The 27,785-nt window shown below is 45.9% G+C and overlaps 1 protein-coding gene across 1 annotated transcript in view; it reads left to right on the top strand.

Annotated features, from left to right (window-relative positions):
- The window catches only part of LOC147725637 (uncharacterized), a 174,542-nt gene that overhangs the window by 120,522 nt on the left and 26,235 nt on the right, over positions 1-27,785 (top strand). The window contains exon 3 of the mRNA XM_086964326.1: positions 9,157-9,406. Within this exon, the coding sequence (XP_086820452.1) occupies positions 9,157-9,406 (250 nt within the window). The remainder of the gene's footprint in view (positions 1-9,156; positions 9,407-27,785) is intronic.

Below are 27,785 nucleotides of genomic sequence, written 5' to 3'. Positions count from 1 at the left end.
TTGGACTTTAAATTAAGCGAGGCCAGGGTGCAACGCTAAATGAACTTATTCAGCGCAGAAGAGGCAGCGTGAGCTATGTTGGAGACATGAAAGAACACACAAGTTTTCAGTACGAGCCCCCTCCGAGGAGACATGGTCCCTTCACTGTAAAGGAAGCAGGACTCGTGCGATAGAAACAAACTAGAGAACATATCAAACATAACCACCAATGATAAATAAGCCTACATCAGGAGATCGTCTTACATATGTACATTAGAAGAAAAAAACCACAAATCTCAGCAGCTCACCTAAAATTGCATTGCTATCGGGAGGGAAATATTTGGCGAATTAACCGAGCAGCGCTCTGAAGCTGCCTAGGAACAGATAGCGCTGAATAAAAGAACCAGAGAAATAAATGGATATTTATAACTTGAAACGGTGCGTTTATAATGTGCGAGCCTGGCGTTACATTGCGCACGGTTCAGGGCAGTGAAAGCGTCTTTTTTCAATAAAATACCAAAAACATAGTTTTTATGCTTTACATTTGAGTTGCTTCTCTGTTGGGGGCTAGCCTCTGACGCCGTTCTTAAGCAGAGTAGCAGGCAAGGAAGCCACCCAATAAAACAAAAGTATTACAAACCGAACAAGCTCTTGGCATTGCTGTGGGGAGGGGGAAGGAGAAATGCGAGTCAGCGCTGCCAGGCCGTGAGGTGTGAAGCAGTGGGTGGGGAAGCAGATCCCTTTGAAGCTGCTGGGCAAAAATGCGAGTCACGGCCTGGCGCCGTGAAGTGTGAAGCAGTGGGCGGGGAGGCAGGAACAAGCAAATGGTAAGGGGAACCTTTGAAGAACAAGGCAGGGGGATAGAAGCGCGTTCACGAGCACGTGCACTTCTACAAATCCTCATCGTGAAGTCAGCTTTGTGGTTTGACTGGAATAGGTCTCTCTACGAGACCTAATAAACCATTCACATTTGCACGGAAGCTTGAACATTTTACGTTATAGACTACCACCAAGCTTATTAACATTTTGAACTGCAGTAGATGTACAGCGTGAATGATATCTGCTTTTACATATTTCAATAAAGGTACATTTTAAACATCAGTTTATGGAAGATACTTGGGCTATAGTAATTGCTCACAAGCAGTATTATCGTCACTAAACTGCTTTTGATCTCATCACATGCTCTTTTACTCGCTGTACGTACAAAAGGACTATAAGGTCTCCTGTTCTTTTTCATAAGTGATTCTGTGCAGTATTGGAAAGCGAAGGCACTCAGTGATCTTATCTGACACTTTATAAACCAACAAAAACCCTTAAGAGGGGGCCTTGCGAGGCATTGATTGACCCCGGGTGGGGGTCCACCTCCATATTAAGGTTGAAGGATATATCTATAATGCAGACATAAATGAGAAAAGAGCAAGCTAAGTGTGGTTTTTATGTTTTCTATTCTGAGAGTTCCAGCATAAGCAAGAAGCGTGCAGAACCCAAGGCCACGTGCTTGAAACAGGAGGAGCTCCTTGTGGCCACATGTGCAGCCCTTGACCTGACAGGGTGCTACACATAAAACTCTGGTCAGGGACGTGAGTAAACTCTAGGTGAGAGGCTCAATTTGTTGCAGTCTGAGTGAAGGGAGTGGGACTGAGAGAATCACAAGAGTTATGCTTCGTTTTCTTCTTGAAAACAGCTCGCCGCCTTGTGAGCTGTGGAAGCATGGCCACAGTTGACCTGCACTTCCCATAATCCACCTGGTTTAACTACAATCCCATAGTCTGGCAACGTACAAAACATACCAACGCACACTTTTTTTTAAAATTCAAGTCATTTTTATTAAAAATAAACAAAGGGACAAACAATACATTATGGCAAAAGAAAAGAAGATGATGACAATAAGTATATCATATATTCCATTAACCCCTCCCGGCGCGTTCTATTGAACGGGCGGGGCCATGGCGGAACCGCTCCTTCACAAGCACAGCCCACCCGAGGCTTGTGACGGAGCGGTTCCGTCACGAGTACGGGAGCGCCGCGCGGCCCCCCCTCCCCCCTAGCGCTGCAGTGGAATTGCCGCTGCAGCCAAGGGGTTAAAGCATTAGCATGACGACAATAATGTAAAATCATACAGGGGTGATGGTGAGCAAAATAAAGTTAAAATAACAAGGCAATAAGGAAACAACAACAATGATAAGACTATGTAAATGATGACAGTAATGGTAGGGAGTGCTCTAGTGCTACAAGCGACTCTATCAGGGAGCCAAGTCATATAGTTCTGATCGTCAATAACACCAATACGCACAATTTAAGAAAGAAGGTAATACTCGGGTTGCAAGGAGTAAGAGGTACTTTAAGGAAAGCGGTACATGTAAAATCATGGGGGGTCATAGCATGTGTATGAGGAGTCTAGGGAGCTCCAGAGTTTCCTGTGTGATTTGCGCCACGGGGAGGTATGACTCGTTGTCTGCACCTCTCAAGGAGAACAACCATTCCTGCCATGTTTTAAAAACAACGTCACTGGCGTTTTTCCATTTGTTTAAAATGACTTTATATGCCAGAGTGAACATGAGATCCATAAGATGTCGATCCTGGACATTAACAAGGTAAGGATCTTTAGCACTTAGTAGAATGAGAAATCTTTCGGAGGTTGATAGTGAAAGGTTCTGTGTATGTAGTTGAAGATCTTGTCCCAGTAGGTTTGTGAGGCAGGGCAGTAAAAGAGCATATATGCCAAATCACCTACATTAGATTTGCAATTCCAACAAGTGGGATTATCGCTGACTTTAAGTTTGAAGAGTTTTTCGGGGGTCCAATATGTTCTGTTTATTAACATTATTTTGGTTTGTGAAAGTGTAGGCGAGTTTTTGTTCGAGAAAGGGGTGAGATGAATCTTATCCCAGTCAAATGGGATCAGAGAGGAATTTATCTCATTTTCCTAAGCTGTTTCACATTTTCTATGCGATTTTTGTGAGTTAGGAGAGAGGAGTTTATATATTTTGGAAACAATGTGTCCAGCTTTTGTAAGCTGAGCAAGCTTCCCAATAATAGAAGGGTTGTGTGGTGTGATAGATCGAGAGGAGATGAGCACTTTGAGTTTTAGAAATCTATACAAATCTAGAGGTTGAAGACCGTGTCTTGACTGTAAAACAGAGATAGGTAAGGGTAAGAGACCTGTGAATAGATCTTTAATTAGATTTATCCAGTTTTTAGACCAGTGGTCCCAGTAAAGAGACCTGCCTTCTACTCTTAGGCTTGGGTTATACCATAGGGAGGCCAAGTTGGATTTGTTAATCTTGATCTTGACTTTGGTGATCCGCTCTAAGCTCAGCAAGGCCCCTTTTGGTATTGAGTAGAATGTATCTTGAGTGAGGAAAGACAGAAAGATCTGTCGTTAGGAGGGTGGGGAGAGGCATATTATTGCAAATCACTCTCTCTATGTCCAGCCAAACAGGGATATAGTCCGTTTGTGGGAGAAGCCAGTTAGATCCCTGTTTACATAGGTAAGCAGTCTGGTATTTCTTAAAATTTGGAAGGCCTATGCCACCTTTTTCTTTGGGTAATTGAAGCTTATTTAAGGCGATTCTAGGTTTCTTACCCTGCCACAAGAATACATTGAAAAGATTATAAACCTTTTTCAAGAAGTCGTTCGATAGTAACATTGGTAGCATGCATACAAGGTAATTAACCAGTGGCTTTATCATCAATTTCAGAGTCTCCGCTCTGCCCCACCTAGATAGAAATTTTGGTGACCAGCCATCCAGGAAAGTGGATATTTTTTTGTAGAGGGAGTTTTCATTAGTTTTTAAGGTGCTGATTAGATCTTTTTCAAATTCCAACCCTAGGTACTTGAAACATTTCGGTTGCCAAAGTAAGCCGGAGTCACCCATAATGTCTTTGTTACCAATGTTATTTAAGAGTTTCACCTCTTGTTTTATCTTTGTTTAATTTGTAACCAGACACACTGGAGAAGTCCGCTATTGAGGACATTAAGGCCGGTATAGCAGCCTCAGTGTATTCAGATATCACCAGGATACTGTCCGCATAGGCCGTGATTTTAACCGTGCACTCACCAAAGCCAATCCCTTTAATACCATAATTTTTCCTGCGGTGGTAGAGGAAGGGCTCAATAGCAAGCAGAAATAGAGAGGGGGCTGCCCTGCCTTGTGCCTTGCTCTAAGCTGAACGACGATGATAGGTGACCACCTGCTCTAACTCTGGCTGAGGGGTTGGAATAAAGTGCCATGACCATACGGACGAAAGCCTCGCCTAATTTGAATTTGTGTGGTGTCGCTTCCAAATAAGCCCAGTCTACCTTATCAAAGGCCTTTTTGGCATCTAGGGTGATTGCAACTGTAAGGGAATCGGTATGTTTAGCTTTCTTCAGTATATGGGCTAGGATGCAAGTGTTATCACTGGAGAGCCTGTTCTTTAAATATCCTACTTGAGAGGGGTGGATAAGCTTGGGCAAGAATTTTTGTATGCGTTTTGCAAGGATCATAGCGTAGATTTTACGATCTAAATTAATTAGCGATATTGGCCTGTAATTTTTTGGAGAGGACGGATCTTTCCCATCCTTGGGAATCACAGTTATAATAGCTTCGGCTAGGGTGCCTCCTACCTGACCTGTTGCTAAAGTCAAGGTAAAGATCGAGTAGAGGTTGAGTGAGAAGTTTGGTGAAGCATTTGTAAAACTTTGCATTGAACCCATCTGGGCCGATAGCTTTCCCTGATTTAAGTGATTTAATTGCGCATTCAATTTACGGGGCAGTGATCGGGCAGTTAAGTTCTAATTGTTCTAAGCCGATAGCGAGGGTAGTGAACAAATATTCAAGTAGTGTTCTATTTTTGAGTCGTCAAGATCTTTGTTTTTGGCGTATAAATTGCAATAAAAGTCTTTAAAAACATCCGCAATCGCCATGGGATTTGAATGAGATGTCCCAACTGGTCTGTTAAGCACTTAATTGTAAATCGTTGTAACTTGAATTTTAGATAAGAAGCCAGGCTCTTACCTGCTTTATTAGACTCACTTAGTCTGAAATTCTTCTGTGCCTTTAGCCAAATCCCTGCCCTCTCGCTGACAATCTTATTATATTCGTACTTTTTATTCACTATTTCATTCATGACAAGGGGGTCTCTAGTTAATACGTGTCTTTTTTCTAGTGTGGTTATCTCTTGTACCAAGCATGCAAGATTACTGTTTGCGTCTCTGTCCATAGCCGCTCTAATTTTTATGATTTCACCTCATATGGTGCTTTTAAGGGCCTCCCACCTCGTAAGGTCAGATGTCTCTCCTCTCTTGTTAGAAGTAAGGTAATTTTGAATTGCCTTTTCTATAGTTTGTTTGTGGATATCTTTCTCAAGAACTGCATTATTCAATCTCCAAAGGTTCTCTTTCTTGATTGTATGTAACTAGGCTAGTGACAACGTGATACAAGAGTGATCCGAAATTACTCTAGGTTCAATCGAGGTTTCCTCAAATTTGTTGGAAGCGTTCCCGGATAAGAGAATATAATCTATATGTGAGTAAGTGTTGCGAGGTGTCAAGAAGAAGGTATAATCCCTCGCTGTGGGGTTTTGTAGTCTCCAAGAGTCTACCAAATTAAAACGCGAACAAAGATTAAGGAGGATTTTGTGAGAGTTGTTGGGATGGAAAGGGCAGCGGGAGTCTCTATCTAGTGTTGGGTCCATAGGCAGGTTGAAATCGCCGGCCATTATGTGTGTCGCAGTACCTGGGATCGTATAGATATGATCAGACAGCTCCTTCCAAAAAACCGGGTCATCTTTGTTAGGGGTATATAAGTTAGTGACATAAAATTCTTCATTGTCTTTTGATCGCCTGGTGGAAATCTATCTTCCCTTAGTGTCGGAGGAGCTGCTTAGTATGCCGATATTAGACTTTTTGGCTAAGAGCAGAAACTCATTCTTTTTCCCTAATGCGTCAGAACCCACAACGTTGCTGTAAGTCCTGTTCTTGAATGAATTGAATTGTGAGTAGTCAATTTTTGTTTCTTGGAGTAAGATTATGTCTCCTTTCTGTTTATAAAGATAATCAAGTATCTTCCTCCTTTTAACCGGATGGTTAATGCCTTTTACATTTAGGGAGACAATTTCTAGGTTATAATTTTACTGTAACATGGTGTCAGGAGAAATTAATGGTGGTCAGGGAACACTGTGTGTAAGCAGAAAATGCTTCTGTTACAGTAAGGAGACAAAACTGGGATATAGTGTATTGGGTAACAAAACACGCTCCCCCTGGATGTGTGACCCAGCATAAAGTTGAATTTCAAGGCATTCCCAAGTGAACATGTGTGAAATTGAGACTTTCTAGAGTAACACACAGAACTAGTAATATCAGTTGAAGTTTGTTCGTAAAGCACATCGAGCAAAACCGTAGGGATAAATTCAGGCAATAAAACATAAGAATAACAAAGACAAAAAAACACATTAAGGACCCCACCCCAACCCCAAACCCACCGACCCACCCAAACAGTAGACAGTAGACATGGTGACGAGGAGAGAATAGCTCCCCTCCCATGACAGCAGTGAAATCATGTGTAACACATAAATCGTAACCACTTCAAGAGCACTCAAACATATTTGTTTTTACCTTATAGCCTCAATTAAACTAAGAGTGAAAAGATGAGCTATTTGTTAAGGGTGCTCATGAGAGACTGTAACATGAATTCAATTGTAGGGTCGTACCTCAAACACAAGCAGGAAACAAACAAAAAAATCGAGGAGAAAGTAGAAAGAACAAGCATTTGCAATGCAATAGATCTCACATTTACCCGAGACCTATGGCATTGCAAATAATTGGCATCAAGACAATGGGAGGGCGGGAGGGCGGGTGGGGGGTGGTAGAAGGCACAGACAACGGGGAGGGAGGGAGGGAGATAGGTGGGGGTATTTTGAAGGCACGGACAAACGAAGGGTGGAGGTGGGGTGGGGTGGGGTGATCAGGAACGGACAATACAGGGGGAGAAGGCCCGTACAACGTGAGGGAGGGCGGTCGGGGGGAAGAAGGCACCAAAGCACGTCGTGCCTGCCGTAGGAGAACCTCATTAATGAAAATAGTGCTCCCAGTCTAAATAACAGTACCGTGTAGCACTCGAAGTAAAGGGGTCAGTCGCCAAGGGAGGTGACAAATGAAGAGGAGGCGGTACTAACGAGGGACTAACAAGCCTATCGACACATCAGAAGCCAGCATTTAGGACAAACAATGACACAAGCCAATCGCAAATACGGGCAGAGCTTCTATTTACCTACTCCTATCCAATAAGCCTCGCAGTGCAGCGCATGTGCGCTTGTTCTATGCTCGACCCAAAATGTGAAAGAATGAGGTTACTATGGGCTGCTAAATCCATTCCCTTGTATGTACTGCCATGTTGTGGACAAGGTTATTTTGCGATGATCATTGTAGAATAAGCTCTTCCAGTTTACTGAGCTCAAATGAGCCGTCAGGGGACTGCTGACGCTGCAGACCAAGAACACTACAGTGTGGCCACATTCTAGCACCAGCGGGGTTCTTGGTCACGCAGGTGCCTTGACTCCAAGTGACACTGAATCATAAAAGGCTGGACGGGGGTTATGTGTGATGAAATAATAAGAATGTAGCCCTGCCGGGAGCCATGGGAAGATTTCTTGAAATACATAAACAAAAGTTCCACACAAAAGTGAATGAACACGGTACTTTGTTAACGGGAACTGATTAGAGCTCCCTTTTAAGATATATTAATTACAATAGATTTCACAAGCACAGCTCAAGCGAAACCTAAAAATACGATCAGAAAAGAAAATGATATACAGAGGATGAAGGAGAGAGTTGAGTTATTGAGTAAAACAGAAAATATCAAAGAATTAGCAGGTGAGAGGAATACAATGAGAGCAAAGATGGAAATGGCACAAAAGCAGACAAGGACAGACATGGGTGGGAGAAAAGGGAGGTCAATATTGAGGTGGGCGTGCCACAGATGTCAAGACACCAGAGCGCCTTCCCGCCCTGCAGCTGTTCATTGACTATCACATCACTCTACACACCTCTCTGTGTGCAGCAGAGAGGGGACTGGCTACTTCCATTTTTTACAATCAAAATTCAAAAAGCCTGTGGCACTGGCCCTGAAAGTAAGCAAGGGAGGCATAAAGAAGGGCTACAAGCCATATGTAGATAGAGGACACTGTCTGGAGACATTCCCATTGAAACTGGGAGCACAGGGCAGACTGCAGGAACAAAGGGGCAAAACAGAAGATAGGAGAGAAGTTGCAGGGGAAAGGGAAGAACGAGTGAAAGAAGGTGAGAAGGGCCAGGCAAAAGAGAGTGATAAAGGGAGAAACTAAGAAACCAAAGAGAGAGGAAAAAGTGAAGCCAGAAAGAACCGGGCCAACATACTGAGGACAGAGAGAGAAAATTAGCGAGAGGCAGATAGGAAAAGAAAGACATAGGGTGAGAGATAGAGAGTGGGAGACCGAAAGAGGGAAAAGGAGAAAGATGAGACAGAGAGCGAGAAGAGTGGGCCAGGCCCCAGGACACCACTGGTAAAGTCCACCTTGGAAGAGACCCAGTAAACAAACCCTGTTTATCCTGTTGCCCTCGAAGGGGTCGGACTGAAGCAGTCATTGTAGAAGAACACAGACCAGGTATGTATAAAATAGGTTAGAAGTAAATTTATCCTTTGATTTCTACACAATTATCTAAGCTTAGTTTACACATAACCCATAACATTTAACTCCTGTAGAATGCTAGAAGGTCCAGTTAGTTTACAGAATATATATCTTACAATACTATGTCAAGATTGAAAGCAATAAACAATATAGCCCAAGCAGTAAACACAAATAACTGTCAAGAGGAGAACTTTGACGCTTTTTCTACGCAATTAGTTTGTTTGACTGGAACCATAGATACCGAATGGGAGTGGACGTATGGAGTTCTAGTCAACATTTCTTTCCTTACGAATGTGTTCGATTAAATGACAAAGTATACTGTCTTCTCTCTCGAAATACTAGGTGCATTGATGTTTGCTTACGGGGCTTTTCTTTCACCCAACTCGTACAAGTGGATAGTTTGAGTATATATTGTATAATAATTAGGTTTTTAATCATTTTTTAAGAGTGTTTATGAATTTACGTTATAAAGAACAATTGTATATTTTTTTAATAAATATTATTGTACTTAATTTCTACGCTTGACAGAGTACAAAAGATGGAATAAATACAAAAGAAGCAATGAATGCAAAAGATGGACTGGATGAAAATGATGGACTGAATACAAATGATGAACTGAATACAAATGATGAACTGAATACAAATGATGAACTGAATACAAATGATGAACTGAATACAAAATATGGAATTAATACAAAAGATGAAATGAATGCAAACCATGGAAAGAGCAATGGGCAGGCATGCAACCATCATGAAAGCGGACACATTAGTCGTGCAGGTAAGAGGGGTAGTGGGAGCCTGTGTAGGTCACACACTTCTATCCCAGTCACATGTGTAATTGTAATCTCCTCATCATTCCACTGGGTATGAGTTTGCATCGCACAAGGAATCATGTTGCTAAGATTGGCAACACGTGAAGTTGCTCTGACTCATGATAAAGTGGACTTCAGGTACTCTAGGGCCACTAACAAACCTTTCACCAAATACTGCACCTGCACCTTGTGTTGCACATATACTCCTGCAAGCTCACTGAATTGCCAACTACCTTTTCCTAAGACTTTGACGTTCACTATGTAGAGATGTCGGAAGGAAAAAGTTTACTCCTGAAGAATGGTAGAAGGTCCAGTTAGTTTACAGAATATATATCTTGCAATACTATGTCAACCAAAGGCACAAAGCTTCCCCAATAATCAAAGTAATTATTTATTTCTGCTTAGTCAGGGTACTCAAGAAAACTTGATACTACAGCTCCTAGTGTGACATCTTGGTGTAAAGGGTGGGTGTTACTTTGGTATTCATAGACCATTATATAAAACATCAATGGTTATTCAAAAATGTCCAAGACAAAAAGGACCAGAGTCTGGTGTGCAAGGTGACCAGTGAACACAGTCCCTTCCATCTGGGAAAAAGCTGAGTGGAGGCATACGCGCTTCACTGCCAGTAATAGTCCATCATGTCGACAAACCAAACTTCACAGAATTGGTGCCTGTGTTGTGCAAGGCAGTGGTACCAACGGAGCTTCATGGTAATTTCACAAAGGTAAGAGATGTTCCGGGGTTCTTGGAGTACTTTCACGTTCAGGATGGCACAACAGCCAGTAACTGTCGAGTTCTACAGGGAGCAGGCATGGTCTGGCACCTTTTTTCTTTTTTTTTTTTATAGCAACAGGGCTTCAGTTCTCATGCAGCTGGTCTTCTTTGTCCTGAATTTCTTTAGTCCTTTGAATCTGATGTTCAGATCTCAGGGTGCCACCTAAATATTGAATTTAGGGACTGTGATAACTCACTTACCTGGGGTCCTCTCCTATCAGTCCTGCTTCTGATTGGCAGCCCGGTGGTTTCCCTTGAGGCAGTCGTACCTAGAATAAAGAAAACAAGGTGACTCATACATTCAAAACCAAAACAAGGGACTATCTCTTTAAACGGGCCTGTGAGATTGGCCAATGGGAGATCACTGCGGGAGAGAGAAAAAAGAAGCTCTGACCCTGGACAAGAGAGGAAGAAGGACCGAGATCGGGAGATCCCAGGAGGAGCGATGGGAACCTGTGCCCAGGAGCAGATGGACGTGGACCACGCCCCTGGAGAAGATGTGTCCTGGCAACGAAGCCACTACAAGAGCCTATGTCCTGAAACAGTGGGAGACTCCCTGCCGGGAGATGGAGGACACTGAATTGGGACCAAGTGAGTGGTTGATGGGCCGGGAGCTTGCAGTCTAGCTGCCCCAACTCAGGAGAGTTGCGGCTGAGCGCATAAGGAACCGTGGCCAGGGGGCGTCACTGGGGAAAGGGTTGAAGGAGGACGGTGGGGGAAGAAACCCAGGTCACAGTGGTAGAGGGACGCCTGAGTTTGTTCTTTTCCTCTACCCTCATTACAAAACAAACACAATGGACTACAAGTCCCATAATGCAATGTTTGTGAAGCTGGCAATACAAATATTGGAGATTTTGGGACCAAATCGCTTTAAATTGAAAACCCCTATATAGAGATATATAGATATCTATATTTTGTATTTTCTGTGACAATTGCTTTATATCTATTGGAGAGGAAGGATGTGTGGAAGAATGTAAGGAAAAAGGGGCACACATATTGAATTTTCCCTTTCACATCTTAAAAAGAAGACCAACTCCGTACCTCGGAATATACTTTCACCGAGTTAATCTGTCTTTTTCTCCCACAAACCGGTGCTGGTGGCTGATATTTATAGACAGGACCTTTAAACCCATACTCGCCACTCAGTTTCTCTCCATAATGAGAACATCCTGGGGGAACACCAGCCACGCCGGACATCCTAAAAAGAGAAGAAAGGAATGAAAAAACATTACTCGTGGAAATCTTATATTGATTACAATTCCTGTCTATTAAACTATCAAACCTATTTGAATAAAAGGCATCATTGTGGAACTGGGTGAGCCTCCTCGCCTTTACCTCCAACCCAGTCTTCTAAAAGTACCACAGGAGGGTTGCCAATGGGCTTTTTATCTTTAGGGTGTCTACATCTTCTAGTGACCAAATCCTGTGGGAAGGAACACCCGCCTAGCCCTGATAGGTTGGCTTTTCACCATTCATAGATGGCAGAATTTCAATAGAGGGGCTCACATCCCCTGCCCTGCTCTAGAGGTGGTGCAGACTAAGTGGGGACCCTCCTCCTAATCTAAATAATTTTCCTGCCTTTCCTCCCACAAAAAGTGGACTAGGAAAGGGGGCTTGGTCTCCCCACTATCCGGCGTTTCCTTGGTTGGATTTCAAAGGCCGCATTGCCTTTGAAGCTTCTTGCCCAGGTTGGCCATCTTGTTCTGGAGGACGTGTGAAGCACCTCCGTCCAGAACAGGGTTTTGTCCTTGTCCTTTGAGAGTGCTGGCTCTCAACCTATGAGGTCAGAAACATGTCTAGTGGTGACAGGCTGGTGAAAACTATTGTAGATTCCTGTTTTACGGCCACTTCATTGCCAGTGGGTAAAGAGACCCAGTTTCTGGGCAATTGTGCAAATAAATCCGCTACAAGCCATCCAGTGGTCTCAATGTTTGATTGGTCAATAGCACATCAAGATGAAACTATATTTACACATCACCCTACAGCATCAGTACACATTAGACACGACTCCTACCAACATCATGCGCAGAAACATCTCCAAACCATACAGTTGATTAAGTGTTAGCTATCTTGAGATGGTTTCCACAGCAAGCATCACTTACACATCCTCCTGCACTACAGTAAACATTAGATACTATGCCCTTCACAATGCAGATATAGTTCCAAAGTACACAGTTAACTAAGCATCTGCTCCCTGAATGGTGCATATTTTCAAGTTATACTGACAAATCATTTCCTATCACCAATCTTTGCAGCCAAAAACATAGAAGTTAAATGAAACCTACTTCACCACATTCACATAATACCTCAAAACGTAATAAGCCCTTGAAGCAAATTAATGGACAAGTAAAATAAAACAAACTCCAGTCTTCGGCACACAATTCCTCACAATCTTCATTTTTCTGTGGGTGATATCATTGCCATATTTTGTACTAATAGGGAGATAGAAAAGGGGTCACAGTGTCCTTGCTATATACATCAGCACAGTGTACAGGGGACTTATGCTCCAGGTAGTTTTAAACTTTATTTCCTGGAGCACTGAATGCTTTGTCATTCACGTTGCTAGATATTCTCCTGCTGTTCTTCTACCTCACAGCTTTCATATCATCTGGACTGTCAATCAATCAATCAATCAATCACAGCATTTGTAAAGCGCGCTACTCACCCGGGAGGGTCTCAAGGCGCTGGGGGGGAGGGGTATGTTACTGCTCGAACAGCCAGGTCTTGAGCTGCTTCCTGAAGGAGAGATGGTCTTGGGTTCGCCGAAGGTGGGTGGGGAGGGAGTTCCAAGTCTTGGTTACCAGGTAGGAGAAGGATCTTCCTCCGGCGGTGGCTCTGCGGATGCGTGGTACGGTGGCGAGGGCGTGGCTGGTCGATCGTAGCTGGCGGGTGGGCGTGTGGAAGGTCATGCGGTCGTTGAGGTACTTGAGGCCCAGGTCGTGGAGAGCCTTGTGTGCGTGGGTGAGGAGTCTGAACGTGATCCTCTTGCTGACGGGGAGCCAATGCAGGTCTCTCAGGTGTCCGGTGATGTGGCTGTGTCGGGGGATGTCCAGGATGAGTCGTGCGGAGGCGTTCTGGATGCGTTGGAGTCTTTTTTTAAGTTTGGCTGTGGTTCCGGCGTAGAGGGTGTTCCCATAGTCCAGTCGGCTGGTGACGAGTGCCTGGGTGACGGTCTTCCTGGTCTCGGTGGGGATCCATCTGAAGATCTTGCGGAGCATGCGCAGGGTGTTGAAGCACGAAGATGAGACAGCGTTGACTTGTCTGGTCATCGACAGGGAGGAGTCCAGGATGAAGCCCAGGTTGCGTGCGTGGTCCGTTGGTTTGGGAGCAGTGCCCAGAGCCGGGGTCCACCAGAAGTCATCCCAGGCGGAGGGTGATGATCCCAGGATGAGGACTTCCGTCTTGTCTGAGTTCAGTTTAAGGCGGCTGTTCTTCATCCAGTCGGCGAAGTCTTTCATCCCTTCGTGTAGGCTGGCTCTGTCGGTGGTGGGGTCGTTGGTGAGGGAGAGGATCAGCTGGGTGTCGTCGGCGTAGGAGATGATGCTGAGGTTGTGTTGGCGTGCGATGGCTGCGAAGGGGCTCATGTAGACGTTGAAGAGGGTTGGGCTGAGTGAAGATCCTTGTGGTATGCCGCAGATGACTTCGGTGGCCTCGGATCTGACCGGGGGGAGGCGGACTCTCTAGGTTCTTCCGGCGAGGAACGAGATGATCCACTCAAGTGCTTTCTCTCGGATTCCGATGTTGCTGAGGCGCTTCACTAGGGTGCGGTGGCAGACAGTGTCGAACGCCGCAGAGAGGTCCAGGAGGATGAGGGCCGCTGTTTCTCCGTTGTCGATCAGGGTTCTGATGTCATCAGTGGCTGCGATTAGGGCGGTCTTGGTGCTGTGGTTGGCCCGAAACCCGTACTGCGAGGAGTCGAGGGATCTGTTCGTCTCGAGGAAGGCGGCGAGCTGTCTGTTGACGGTCTTCTCAATGACTTAGGCCGGAAAAGGAAGTAGCGAGATGGGACGGTAGTTCTTGAGGTCGGTGGGGTCCGCCGTTGGTTTCTTCAGGAGGGCGGTAAGCTCGGCGTGCTTCTAGCTCTCCGGGAAGGTGGCGGTGTGGAAGGAGGAGTTGATGATGTCTCGGAGATGGGGTGCGATGATGGCGTCGGCTTTGTTGAAGACGTGGTGTGGGCAGGGGTCGGTTGGTGATCTGGAGTGGATGGAGTTCATCGTGTGGTTGGTGTCTTCGGTGCTGATCGGGGTCCAGTTGCAGAGGGTGGTGGTGGCGGGCGTTGGTTTGGTGGTAGGGTGCGTGGTCTGTGCGTCGAAGCTGTTGTGTATGTCGGCGATCTTGCGGTGGAAGAACGAGGCGAGTGAGTTGCAGAGGTCTTGAAAGGGAGTGATGTCGTTGTTTCCGGCGCTGGGGTTGGAGAACTCTTTGACGATGCTGAAGAGTTCCTTGCTGTCGTGGGCGTTGTTGTCCAGTCGTTCTTTGAGTGCCGTCTTCTTGGTGGCGCGGATCAGCTGATGGTGTTTGCGGGTGGCGTGCTTGAGAGCGGTCCTGTTGACTGTCGTCTGGTCGAGCCGCCAGGCTTTCTCGAGGGTGCGGCAGTTCTTCTTGGATTCCTTGAGTTCGTCGGTGAACCATGGTGTTTTCTTGCTGCCGGGTCTGCTGGGGGGTTCTTTAGTGGTGCAAGGTCATCGGCGCAGGCGGTCAGCCACTTGGTGAGATTGCTGGCTGCTACGTTGGGGTCCGTTGTGCTGGTGGGAGCGTTCTGGCTGAGGGAGGTGGTGAGCTGCTCGGCGGTGATCTTGCTCCAGCTCTGGCGGGGAACCTGTTGCGGGTGGTGGTGGATCGTGGTTCTTCTGAAGCTGAAGTGGACGCAGCTGTGGTCGGTCCAGTGGAGTCCGGTGGAGTGGCTGAAGGAGATGTGCTTGCTGGATGAGAAGACGGGGTCAAGCGTGTGGCCGGCGTAGTGGGTGGGGGTGTTCACCAGTTGCTTGAGTCCGAGGTTGGTAAGGTTGTCCAGCAGTGCGGTGGTGTTTCTGTCATTGTTGTTCTCCAGGTGGAAGTTGAGGTCCCCTAGGAGGATGTAGTCGGCGGAGGGAAGGGCGTGCGGGCTGATGAAGTCTGCGATGTCTTCGCTGAATTGTGTGCGTGGTCCCGGGGGTCTGTAGATGAGGGTGCCTCGGAGGGTGGTCTTGGGGTCGGTGTGTATCTGGAAGTGGAGGTGTTCGGCGGCGGTGAAGGTTTCGTCGGAGTTAGTCGAGATGCGGATGGTGTTCTTGTGTACGATGGCGATGCGTCCTCCCGTCTGGTTGACGCGGTCCTTCCGGGTGATCTTGTAAATGTCCGGGATGGCTATGGTGATGTCAGGCGCTGAGGAGGCGTTCATCCAGGTTTCGGTGAGGAAGGCGACGTCCGGTGCTGTCCCGTCGAGCAGGTCCCAGAGTTCCATGGCGTGCCTGTGGACGGAGCGGGTGTTGAGCAGGATGCACTTCAGGTGGTTGCTGCTGGTGCTGGACTTGGCGGGGGTGGTGCAGGTCCGTAGGCAGGTGAATTGGCAGGCTTGGCAGGCGAAGGGTCCGTGGGTGCGTCTCGGGGTGGCTCGGTAGGAGGCGGGGTTCCGGCCAGCGTTGAGTGCGTAGAGGGTTGTGGGGTCGTAAGTCCGTCGTGTAGGCTGGCGTTCTCGGGGGCCAGGGGTCCGGGTGCTGGGCGCGGTCCAGGCGCAGATGGGCGCAGACTGGCTTGCCTTTGGCGCGCCTTCGGCGCACAATCGGTGCACCCGCTGCGCATCAACGCTGCGCGTCAACGCTGCGCGTACGCGAGGGCATCATAAGTAAGGAGCCGGGTGGGCGGATCAGCTGGTTGGCGGGAGCGGGCGGCGAATGGGCTGGCGGGGCCGCAGGGAGGCAGCGGCGGGAAGAAGCTGGTGCGGGCGGGCGGCTCAGCGGCGGCTGGGTCGCCCGAGCAGGAATCTGGATCAGGAAGCGGCAGCAGGAGGCAAAGAGCAGCAGAGGAGCGTGGGGGCGACCAGGCCTGAACATAGACTCTGCCTCCTGTCTCCTTACAAGCATGATCTGCTGCTGGATCTTCGGTCAGAATCAAACACTTACCATTTGAGGAGCTGGATCGCTTTCTCCTGGGTCAGTATGTCTGTAGGGGGAACCCGATGTGCAGCCGGTGCGGCAGCTAGACATTTCTAAGACATTGAATTGACCAACAGGAGAAAAAGCTCAGTTACCCAATCAATTCCGGTTTTCTTTAAACATTTTGCCGTCATGGTCTACAAACCTCAATCTGTGGACCTTCTCAGATTAATCATCCAGATAACGCTCTATAAATTAACTCCTTGATGGTAATTTCTCAAAAAACTATGTGTGTATGCACCTAATCAGCAAAGGTACTTTCTTTAGTAAAGATCTACTTTCATGCCAAGTTTGGTGAATTTCTGGTCAGCATTTTTTTCTGAGTGGAAAGCAAAGATTCCTATAGAAGTTGAAACGGTAAACTATGCCCTTTTAAATAGACCATTAAGGGCCAGATGTAGGTGGCCCATTACCGGTCGGTAAACCCGAATTCGGTAAAAATTTACTGAATTTCGGGTTTACCGACCGGTATTGAGCCATTTGACATGTAGGGGAGATTCGGTAAATACCAAATCGGTATTTACCGATTCGGTATTTACTGAATCATCATTTACCGATTCGGTATTTACCGAATCAGTAAATGACATGAAGGAAGCACTTTGAAGAGTGCTTCTGTGCTTTAAGGATTCGTTATTTACCACCAGCTATTAGTTGGTGGTAAATAACGAATACCTCTGTAAATGCAAATCTGTGCATTTACACCAGTGCCTTGTGGCACACATACATGCCCTAATGGCATGTATGTCTGCCACATGTGCACCCATACAAAATTGAGGGGTGCAACAGGGTGTCAAAGTGACACCCTGCCACCCTTCAATGTTTTCCCCCTTTTACCGAATTGGTATTTACCGATTCGGTAATTGCCATTCATTCCTATGGGCCTCCAGGCCCATATTAATGAATGGCAATTACCGAATCGGTAAATACTGATTCGGTAAATACCGAGTCTTAACGATTCGGTAATTTTTACCGATTTTTTTCCTACATTGCATTTACCGATTTCTAACATACCGAATCGGTAAAATTCGGTATTTTAGAATCTGTAAATTTCAATTACCGACATCTAGCCCTAAGTGACCACTACTACCCAATAGATTATCAGATTATAGGACTCGTTGTACCACTTGTATAACTTCGCCCCTCTTAAAATGAGTCTGCCATTCCAATAGAAGACTAAGGGGCATATTCACCAGGAAATGTGGAAACTCGGAACTGCAGAAAATTTGGCAGCACTTTGCTCCAACATTTCCAAATGCAGGAATGTGCCGTATTTACAGCAATATGGTGTGCCCCTATGTTTTCCCTATCACTGGTGCTAAAATGAACTGCCTTGCACCAACGCAAGCTCCCTTACACCAAAGTGCAAGGGTGCCTGCATTGCAGGGAATGATTGTTTATGTCCAGGAAGGTGTCCCTTCCTGCACATAAACAATCAATAATGGAGATTTGTTACTTCTAAATGTGCTGCACGTCGTTTATGTGCAAGAAGGGACAATTTGAAGGGTCTCATCAGGATGTGAAACAAGCCCTTCTCTCATTTTGTCGCAAACTGTAATTAATACACAGGAGAGGGGTTGCCTTTTGTGGCATCTATATATGTTCAGGGTGTAGCTGTCCAAATTCAAAACAGCTGTCCAATGCTGAATGCACAGGATCAACCAGGAACCAATACTCTCCCACTGCTGGTCCATCAACCGTATCTTCTTCCCAAAACTTCCCAATACAAAAGTTCATCCACTTGAGTTTGGCATGCAAAGGTTTTTCAAGTGGAGGTCAAAAAAAGGGAGAGAATCAAAAAAGTGGCATTTCACTTTTCAACTTCCATTAGTACACAATATTGGATATATGCGTAGAAATTTAGCTTACTGTTGCTATTTTAAGATTTGTACAAGTTTGTCAAGAAGAAACATTTAAAAGAGGGCAAAAACTGCTAACATCCTAAAAACTGTGTCATCATTTGAGGAATCCATATGAAATCTTGGACACATTTATCATGCTAAGGGGTATATTTACAAAGGGATAGCAACACTAGAATGTCACTTTTAGCGATGTTCTGGTGGCACTATACCCTTCCCCATATTTACAAAGTGGCTTAACACCGCTTTGTAAATATGCTATCCTTTAAGCAGTTTTCTGCATCAAAGGGGCATGCAATACCCATTGCTTTTTGACGCTGTCTCAAGTTAAAAGCGTGTGTAAATCTGAGGCTCTGCCAAAAACAAACGCTATGCAATAGTAGGAGTTAGAATGGCGCAACGAGGAGAAACGCTTAATTGCTCTTCGTTTTTGCAGTTTCTAGTATGCTGCATTGTGCAGCATACATAGAAAGAGCAACATTGCCATGAATGATTGTTTATGTGCAGGAAGGTGTCCCTTCCTGCACATAAAACATCATTTTAAAAATGATGAGTTGCAACTTCTGTGTGTTTTGCACTAAGCAGCACATATAGAAGTTACAAATCACCATTTATTATTGTTTATGTGCAGGAAGGGACACCTTTCTGCACATAAAGAATCATTCCCTCCAACGCATACACCCTTGCACTAATGTGCAAGGGAGCCTTCATTGGCGCTAGGCAGCTGAAATTAGTGCCAGAGCAGTAGGAAACACAGGGCTGCACCGTATTGTTGTAAATACGGCGCAGCCTTGCGTTTCGAAAGTGGTGGAGTGCGGGGTTAAGCCAAGAAGGCTAATGCCGCACCCCATCACTGTTTTGTAAATGTGCCCCACTGTGTCAAGACTGTAAAACGTTTCGCACATTGTATGTGCGCTGTACACTGCACCACACATGTGCAAAGTTTGAAATGTTAGACAAATAAATACATTTTTCCAAGTTAATACTTGCCTCATGGAACAGAAAACCATGCCTACAAATATTAATGCGTAGGCCTTTGTATCAGAAACCATGGTTGTTTGTGTGGCTCACATGTACGACCCAAGAGACGCCACCTGGAGGCAAAGTAATGCATAGTAGTGCAAATGTACCAGGCAATACTTTGAGCTTTCCAGCGCAAAACGTTTTGTGCTGGAAAGCTCAAGCTCAAGTTCACATCATTTTGGGTGACTGCACTGGCTCAAAGTGTTGATAAATCTGCTCCTAAATGTTCTATTTGGGGTAGTTAGCTTGAAAAAAACATTTCTTCAAAGTACAGAAACTATGGATGTTCGATTGGTGTAGGAAAGTGCCTCTTTTTGCACGGTTAAACCCCACCCCACTTTATGCCTGACGCATGATGCACCTTTGACTTGGTCTGCCCTGGGTCCCTGCCAATCAAGTTCCCGGGGCCTGTGTTCTTTCCCAAAGTTGTACCTTTGTGCCCACAATTGGCACCTCTCTGGCCACAGGTAAGCCCCTTGTAAAAGGTACTCTGGAAACTAAGGGCACTGTGACCAGGGAAGGCCTCTAAGAGCTGCAGCACCTATTGTGCCACCCTTAGAGGCTCTGTACCTTAATACCCATGTACTGCTACTGCAGGCTGCGTGTTTTGGTTCAGAGAAAAGTAAAGAGTCGACATGGCACACATTCCTATGTGGCATGCATGCAACCCACTGTCTGAGGCCTATGTAAGATACCCCTCTAGCAGGGTGAATTTGCCCCGGGTGAGGGTACAGTGACACGAACCCTGTACCCCTACAGTGTCTACATCCATTCTTAAACATTGTAAGTGTTGTAAAGCCATAAAGAGTGTATGGTCTGCGAGTATGTCATTACGAACCCCACAGCTCCATAATAGCTTTACTAAAACCTGGTAGCAATCTTCTCAGCACATTACACCCACACTGATGACAGTGTTATATTTAAAGTACAATGCACACAGAGGACATCTTAGAGATGCCCCCTGAAAAACAACCTGCCCTGGTGTGGTTCCTGAATGACTACCCGCCATTTACCGCCATAAGCCAGGAGACCAGGCCCATCCTGGGAAGACGTGTCATTCCTCTTCCCCCAGGATGGGTTAGTTCCACAAAAGGGGAAGCTTCAAAGGCCTGCCTCTTTTGTACGCTGTCCCAGCCTTTTGTTGCCCCCAGAAACGGTGTCCCACTGGTTCTGACCCCCACTTTGGGTGGTAGAATCGGTGGTAAATCAGAGCTAAGAGGAGTGGTGAGCTTACCTTTGCCTACCTCACCTTGGAGGACCCCATGCCCCATGGGATCAGTCCAGACCGAACTGCCAGGCCAGGAAATAAGCATCCTGGGACCGGTTTCAGGGTATGTCACCCTTCTTCAGCCAGGCTAGCTTGAATCCAGTGGCACAGTGAGCAAGGGACCCACGTCTGGGCATACCCATACCAAATAGGGCATAAAGTGTTACTACAAATGATGGACGGAATGCTGACAATGCAAACATTGTCCCCCAGTCAAATGATCTGGGTTAAATCCATCGTTTTTTTGCCCACTGCGCCACCCCAGTATGGACCCAGCCAAATCAGTCTTGACCCTGTGCCCCATTGGAACAGTCCAGACCGAACTGCCAGGCCAGGCCAGGCCCTCCCTGGACTGGAAACAAGAATCCTGGGACTGGTGTAAGGGTACAGGGGGTGGGGATCGGGGAGGTGGGTGTGTTGCTGATTAAAACACGGTGTTTAGTAACATGCAAATATGTAGCTACCAAAGGTGGTGTAGTGCCAGTGGGCCCATTTATGAACTGCCCTGTGGCATAGTATATGTTTTACCCGCACATTTGCATGTTTTAATACCTTTTGCTGATGAGTGCCCCGGCAGACACCTGTTGAATGGCTATAGTGGTGCTGCCAAGAGCGCTGGGGCTTCTTGTTTTGCTTAGTAAGGTGGATATTGCGAGGGGGGAGTGGGGGAGGTGGTATGTTGCTGTTAGAAATGGGATTCCTGGCTAGCTGAGACGCGCCAAAGCGAGGCAGAAACCCCCACTCTAGTCAGGATAAGAGAGTTACACTCCTAAAATAACCCCTGCTAACCCCCTTGGTAGCTTGGGACGAGCAGCTAGGCTTATCCTAGAGGCAGTGTGTAAAGCATTTGCACATAACCAACAGTAATACAGCGAACGTACTCCAATAGGACACCAAACCAGTTTAGAAGAATAGCCAATATTTTTATATACCTTAAGACAAGACCAAATAAGATAAAAATCCACAATAGTATATTTAAAAATCGGCAGTTATCAAAATAAGTTTCAAACATAGTTCCTTGAGGACGATAGCTCGGTCCGGGGCTATCACGGAGTTGTGAAACACAAATCCAACAGTACTTGCTGGTCATGGGGTCGCAGGCCAGTTACGGTGTCAGGAAGACCCGCACCAGTACCTGTGAGAAATGCAGGGTGTTGAGGCCCTTGAAGTCACTCGCGTTGCAGGTCGGGCTCCTCTCTGATGGAATCAGGAGTGCTGGCGCTGACAGACAGGCATTGGGTGCTGCAGTGCGAAATGTAGCGGTGCGGCATGCGGTGCCCTCAAGTCACAGTGCGAACAGCGGCTCAGTGGCAGCATCAGATGGCACTGTCGGTGAGACCAGGGTCGTGGTGCGAGATGTAGGCAGTGCTAGTCATGGTGCTAGCAGGTCGCGGTGCAAGCAGCAGCGTCGTCATTGCTGAAGCGCTGTCGTCGGCTGACTAACAGGAGTCAATGGCACAGGCGTCGGTAGTATATTACAAGGCATACAGTTATTGATGTCCTAATGCACAACATGCAAACATTGCACCTTTGGCTGTTTAAATAGACTCCACCCTGGACTAGAACTCTCTCCACTTTGGAGTTCATTTCCTTTTGGCCTTATCGATTTTACCGCTTAATGCACGTAGAGTTTATTGTTCAGCACTTGGAAGCCATACAAAGTACTTTAAGATGCTGACAACATTCCATACGAAACTACAACTCCCTTCACCCCGTAGCATTGTGCCCAATAGCTAGGCACGCACACACACAAACTACAAAGGCGCCTCTTTCTCTCGCGAGATCTTTTGGAAACTACAATTCCCTGTTTCTGTAGTTCCTTTGGAATCTCGCGATAACACGTTCCGGTGCGGAGCTACCATCAACAAAGCCCGATCATGGCCGCTATAGATCACCGAGGACTCTTCCAAGATCATGTGAGTCTGTTTAAAATAAATTAACCATGACAGCTTGCTAGCGCGCGCACAGCGATTTTGCTAATTAGGGGTGGCTTTAGAGAGCAGCATGCGATAGGTGCATACTCAGCAAAGACGTTCCTATAAAACAATCACACCCTTTCCACTCACTGCCTCCCCCAACCTCAGATTTTACTCGGGGCAACGACGGAGAGGTGAGAGTGACTTGTGATCATTAGCTATGAAATTTTGAGAGCCCTAATATATATCACCATTGTTGGTTGCCTATTCAGCTGATGCACTTTAGGGACCTATTCGAGTGAGCTTAACTACATTTGGGTTGCAAGACAATATAGCTATGTAGCTATGTAATTTTGAGAGCCCCTATATACACCACCTTTGTTGGTTGCCTATCCAGCTGATGCAGCTTAGGGACCTATTCGAGTGAGCTTAACTACCGGTTGGTTGAAAGACAATATAGCTCTGGACAAGATATTGATAGGTTTTCCAGATAAGCAATAAAGTCTAGCATTCTAGATGTTTCTTGATTTGGGCTTCCTTTTCTTATTCCTAGAGCGTGGCCTCCCTTACTCTGAGTTTGGTCCAGGTGAGGTGAGGTATTCTCCCCTGTCAAGATGGGTGAGTAAGGAACTATTATGTTCCCTTCCACATTATTCATTACTGTTAATATCCAACGTATTTACACCACCTTTTCTTTTTGTAGGTGATATATACACCAGCTGACTAGGAGGAATAAGAGTTATATCCTTTGAAGTAGTCCCTGTTATTATTTTTTCAAAAGTGTGAATTTCACTAGCAGTAGCAATAGTCCTTTAAGAACAGAGGCCCTGATGAAAGCCTAGGGAGTTTTCCCCTGTACGGCAGAAACATGTTGGCCCCTAAGCAGTTATTTGTGTATACTGCGATTTTGCGCTGTTCTGGTTTTTAAATAGAAAGAAACTCACGGTTATTAAAGTTTCCATTGCTGTGAGATTTCTATTCCTTTTTAACCTTATTCTTTTTACACTTTCACTTTTTTGCACTGCTCTATGTTCCATTTGGTGATTCCACGCATGGTCAAACGGGCGATTGTGGGTTTGACCCTAGTCCTACCAGGCGGGTCTGAGAGTAGTCTTGCTGATCTGGAGACACACCAACCTAGCCCTGTGGATGACCAGATGAGAAAAATCAGATCACCAACACGATTTTGATGGTAATCCATCTCTGGAACTTGGATCTCGCCTACTTTTCCTGGTGGCCACATGCGTTGGATTGCCATAATTATATTTAGATTCTTTCTGGTTACATAGTCAGACAATCCTGTTGACTCATAATATATGGCTTTTGAAACATCTTTGTTTCGTATCAGACACCCAGGTTCTTGTGTATTAATATATTGTATAATAGGGGATAACAACCTGGGTTTGTCTATAAACTTCCCTTAGACCCTCCAACCCCCATTTTTGTTTTCTACAGGCGTCGGTAGGCCAACGCTGCGGTGCAGGATGAGAGCAGTGCGTTGTGTGATTTACGAGCGGTGCCCTTGAACCATGTTGCATGCAGCGGTGTAGACTTCAGCATGGGGCGGTGGCATCAGGGAGGCCAAGGCATCCTTGTGAAGCCAGGCAGTGCAAAGTGCTGTGCTCACAGGTCGCAGTGTGAGCGGCGGCGTCAACAGGCGTCGTCTGTGAGACCAAGGTCATGGTGCAGCATTGCCGCGGTGCTCTCTGCGGGGCCAAAGCATTGGCGTGAAGCAAGGCGTTGCGGAGTGCGGTGCCCACAGGTCACGGTGCAAGCAGCGGCTCTGTGGCTGCATCAACAGGCATTGTCTGTGAGACCAAGATTGCGGTGCGGCATTACGGCGGTGCCCTCTCCGGTGCCTTCAGGACACGGAATCGGCAGTGGCATCATAGAAGTCGTTGAGTTGCTTTTCCTCTGTTTGCAGCACAAAACACACAGTCCCCAGTGCAGCGGGCATAAGAACTTGAAGTCTTTGTTTGTTCTTGAGACTTCGTGAACAGGGGACAAACTCTACCTCAAGTCCTTGGAGAGACTCATAATTCAGGTCGCAGAAAGTCCAGTCCAGGGCTTTGACTGCCAAAGACAGAAGCAGCCACTGCAGGTCAGCCCAGCAAAGTACCCAGCAAAGCAGTCGTTCCTTTTCGCAGCTTCTCCGGCTCTTCTTCTTGGCAGTCTTCTTGATCCAGATGAGGTCTAAAGTTCCGGGGCCTGGGACCCAGTATTTGTACACAGATCTTTTGATCTTTCAGGCAGAGGGGGCCCGTGTCTGGCCAGAACCAGTCTGGCCTACTCAGGTGTGATTCCTGGCAGGAGGTGGAGATGCCATTGTCAGAGGCAGACTACGCCGTTTGAGGTGTAAGGAAGTCTCCTCCCTCCTTCCTCATCGCAGCCCAGGTTTACTCCGCCCCTTCCTGACCTACCTAAACTATCTGGAGCCTTCCGTCATCCAAAACCCAGACAGGCAATCCTCATTCCAGCAGAGGCACACAGGATGGCCGAGCAAAATAATACCCACTTTCTAAAAGTGGCCTTTTTGAACTCAGAATGAAAAGCAAATCTGACTTTAAAAATTACTTTTAGTTTGGGGGAGTATTTTTCTGTTATAGTTGCAAAACCACAAAAATAGAAAAGGAGTCTTACAATAGAGCACATGTATTTTACCTGTATTGCCAATATATTTTATCCATTCTAAATCCTAGACATATAGCATGTCATGCTGCACTAACGTCCAGGTGAGGGTGAAAAATGTATCACACACACACACACCCCCCTAAAATGATTATAACAATTATGTTCATCTAACTAGGTTGCTGTAAATTTACAGAAAATATAAAACACATTCCTATTCGGTCGTAAAAAGAAACAGGACAGCGTGTCAGTAAGAGATGGTTCGGGAAAGTGTGTTGCTCCCCAGTGGCAGCAAAGCCACAAGAAATATAAAAGTGACCGCTGTTGTAGAGCAAATATATTTTACCTGCATTAGCAATATATTTGATCACATTGTATATCTGATAGATATAGCTGTCATGGTGCACTAACATCCCTGTGTGGGTGAAATGTATAGCACAGACACACCTAAAAAAAGTCTCCATTATCTTCATAAAAATAGGTTGCTGTAAAAGTCATGGCAATTATAAAGTAAAATCCTTTAATGTCATGGAAGCGGGAGAGCGTGTCATGATACAGTTGGACATGGAGACCCACCATAAACACAAACTAAAACATTGCACTCGCTTGGGGATGTATAAGAGAGTGTAATGGTGCAGTAAGTCCCCGGGTTTTATCAAAACTACTTATACCCTATGGCCATTCTAGGCATGGAGACCCACCTTACAGATAAATGAAAGGACTTTGCACTTGTGGAACCATAAAAGCATGTTATGGTGCAGTAAGATCCCGGGTTTCATCAAAATTGGACCAAGATCTCGTGGCCGATCTAAACTTAATGGATAAAGAAATTAAAATATATTATGAATGGGGATTTGGGATAAATGTATAAACTGGAGCAATTGGTTGGGTAAAACCACGCAAAGAAAAGGGGATATAAAGTTGCCAGAGCATGTAAAGGTGTAGTAAGTCCTCAGTTCTGATAATACATTAAAAGATCCTCAATGCATGAGAGCATGTCACGGTGCACTTGGAATCGGTATCCGATCAAAAAATAACAGAAAGAAAAAAATATAAAACATTTCTTTTGGGGTAGTGATAAAAACATATGAACAGAAGCAGCAAAACGAACATGTGAAGCCATACTTGAAATCGCGCCATGCATAAACAAAAGCAAGAGGCAGCTACCATGCTTAAAGTGAAAGTGTGCCGTGCCACACAGAAGCATGAAATTAAATAGAGAAGTAGTCCTCAAAGAACAAACAACACTTATCAGTGTAGGGAAACTGTAATTTACCAGTGCTCCACGCATAAAACTGGAAATGATGTATCGGAGTGCAATCACATACGAAGCCAAGAAATGAAAGGTACACAAGAGTAAACCAATTGTAACAGCAGGAAGGATTACACTCCGTATGAGTGATAACAGCAGGTCTTGCAGACAGTGCATGTGCACTAATGTTCGACCTAAAAACCGAGAAAGAGAATGATCCTATGATCTCAAAATCCCTAAAGGGATTGCTTCTAAATATGAGGATGGTGATGATATCACCAACTGGTTATGAATCCATGAGAACTAGCTACGATGTTAGGTGAGTGTGCAGTGCTGGTGTGAAGAGTGTAGGATAATTGACTGTCTGTAGGGTCCCAAAATGTCCTCACATTCATAATGTATACCAGGGGAAGTGAACTAGCCCTTACTGGGGCAGAAGCAAAGTCCGATGAACTCATGAAGGGTATCTTGATGGAGGGACTTGGATTTACGACTGAGAAGTACAGAATTAAATTCAGGGGGCTCAGACATACGAGAGTAAGTCCTGGGTGGAGTTTGTAGACTACTCAGTAAAGACACCAGGTTGCTGGTTGACTGGTAGTAAAGTGCAGAATTATGATGGACTTTATAATTTATTTAGAAAGGAACACATTTTAAGTAACTGCAGTATCTGGTAGATTTAGGTTCAATTTCTCCCCAAGAATTGGGAAAGAAGGTGGACCACAGGGTCAAGACAAGCCTGACCAAGACAACCATTGGGGGTGACCAAATGAAAGTGGTTACTCTGGTTTGCCCAGAGCAATACTTTATGAAAAAATGTATCCAGTTACCAATGCTGTCAATATTACCACTAACCATGCCATGGCTAAGGTGGCATTAGACTGGGGAGGATGGTTGCTGGCCTGAAGCAGGTAGTGGTCTGTCCAAAGCTCACAGCCGCCTGTCTGCTTGGAAAGTATATGGAAACCTCAGCATGGGCTGAGGTAGAAAGAAAGACATATGCAGCCATGCTGCAAATCCCTGAGATAGTGTGCGTGAAAACAAGAGCACGGTGCCTAGCCCGGAGTGAAAAAGGAGAGTTGGAGCCTGAAATGATGGCCTAACCTCCCAAGAGAAAAGGTAGGAAGACTGGTGAAACAGCTTCCCCACAGCAAAAAGATCAGGACCACTTTTCAGCCCCAGAGGGAACTGAGCCCATGGAGCTTGAACTTTACGAGGTGGAGAATTTGGGCTCAGAGGGACCCTCTAGGGAATGCCTTGGGTAGCAGGTCTGCCCTTCTCTTGAAGGCCTGAGGCAGCAAGCTAATGCACAGGAGCAGGGAGATGTCAGTGGCTCCCATTGAGTCCATCGGGAGGAAACACTTCAGTACACTGAGAGCAGAGACCTCAAGCCTGGTTCCACTAGGAGAGTGGTAGTGCACCAGTTGCATAGAGATTTTTTACTCTCTAGCCCATGACATCCCCCTGACAGCATACCTGGGCCATGCCAAAA

This window comes from Lissotriton vulgaris, chromosome 3_2 (genome assembly GCF_964263255.1).
Source record: "Lissotriton vulgaris chromosome 3_2, aLisVul1.2, whole genome shotgun sequence".
NCBI classification, from domain to species: Eukaryota; Metazoa; Chordata; class Amphibia; order Caudata; family Salamandridae; genus Lissotriton; species Lissotriton vulgaris.
The sequence above is the reverse complement of the archived record's forward strand: the minus strand, read 5'-3'. Positions and strand labels throughout refer to the sequence as shown.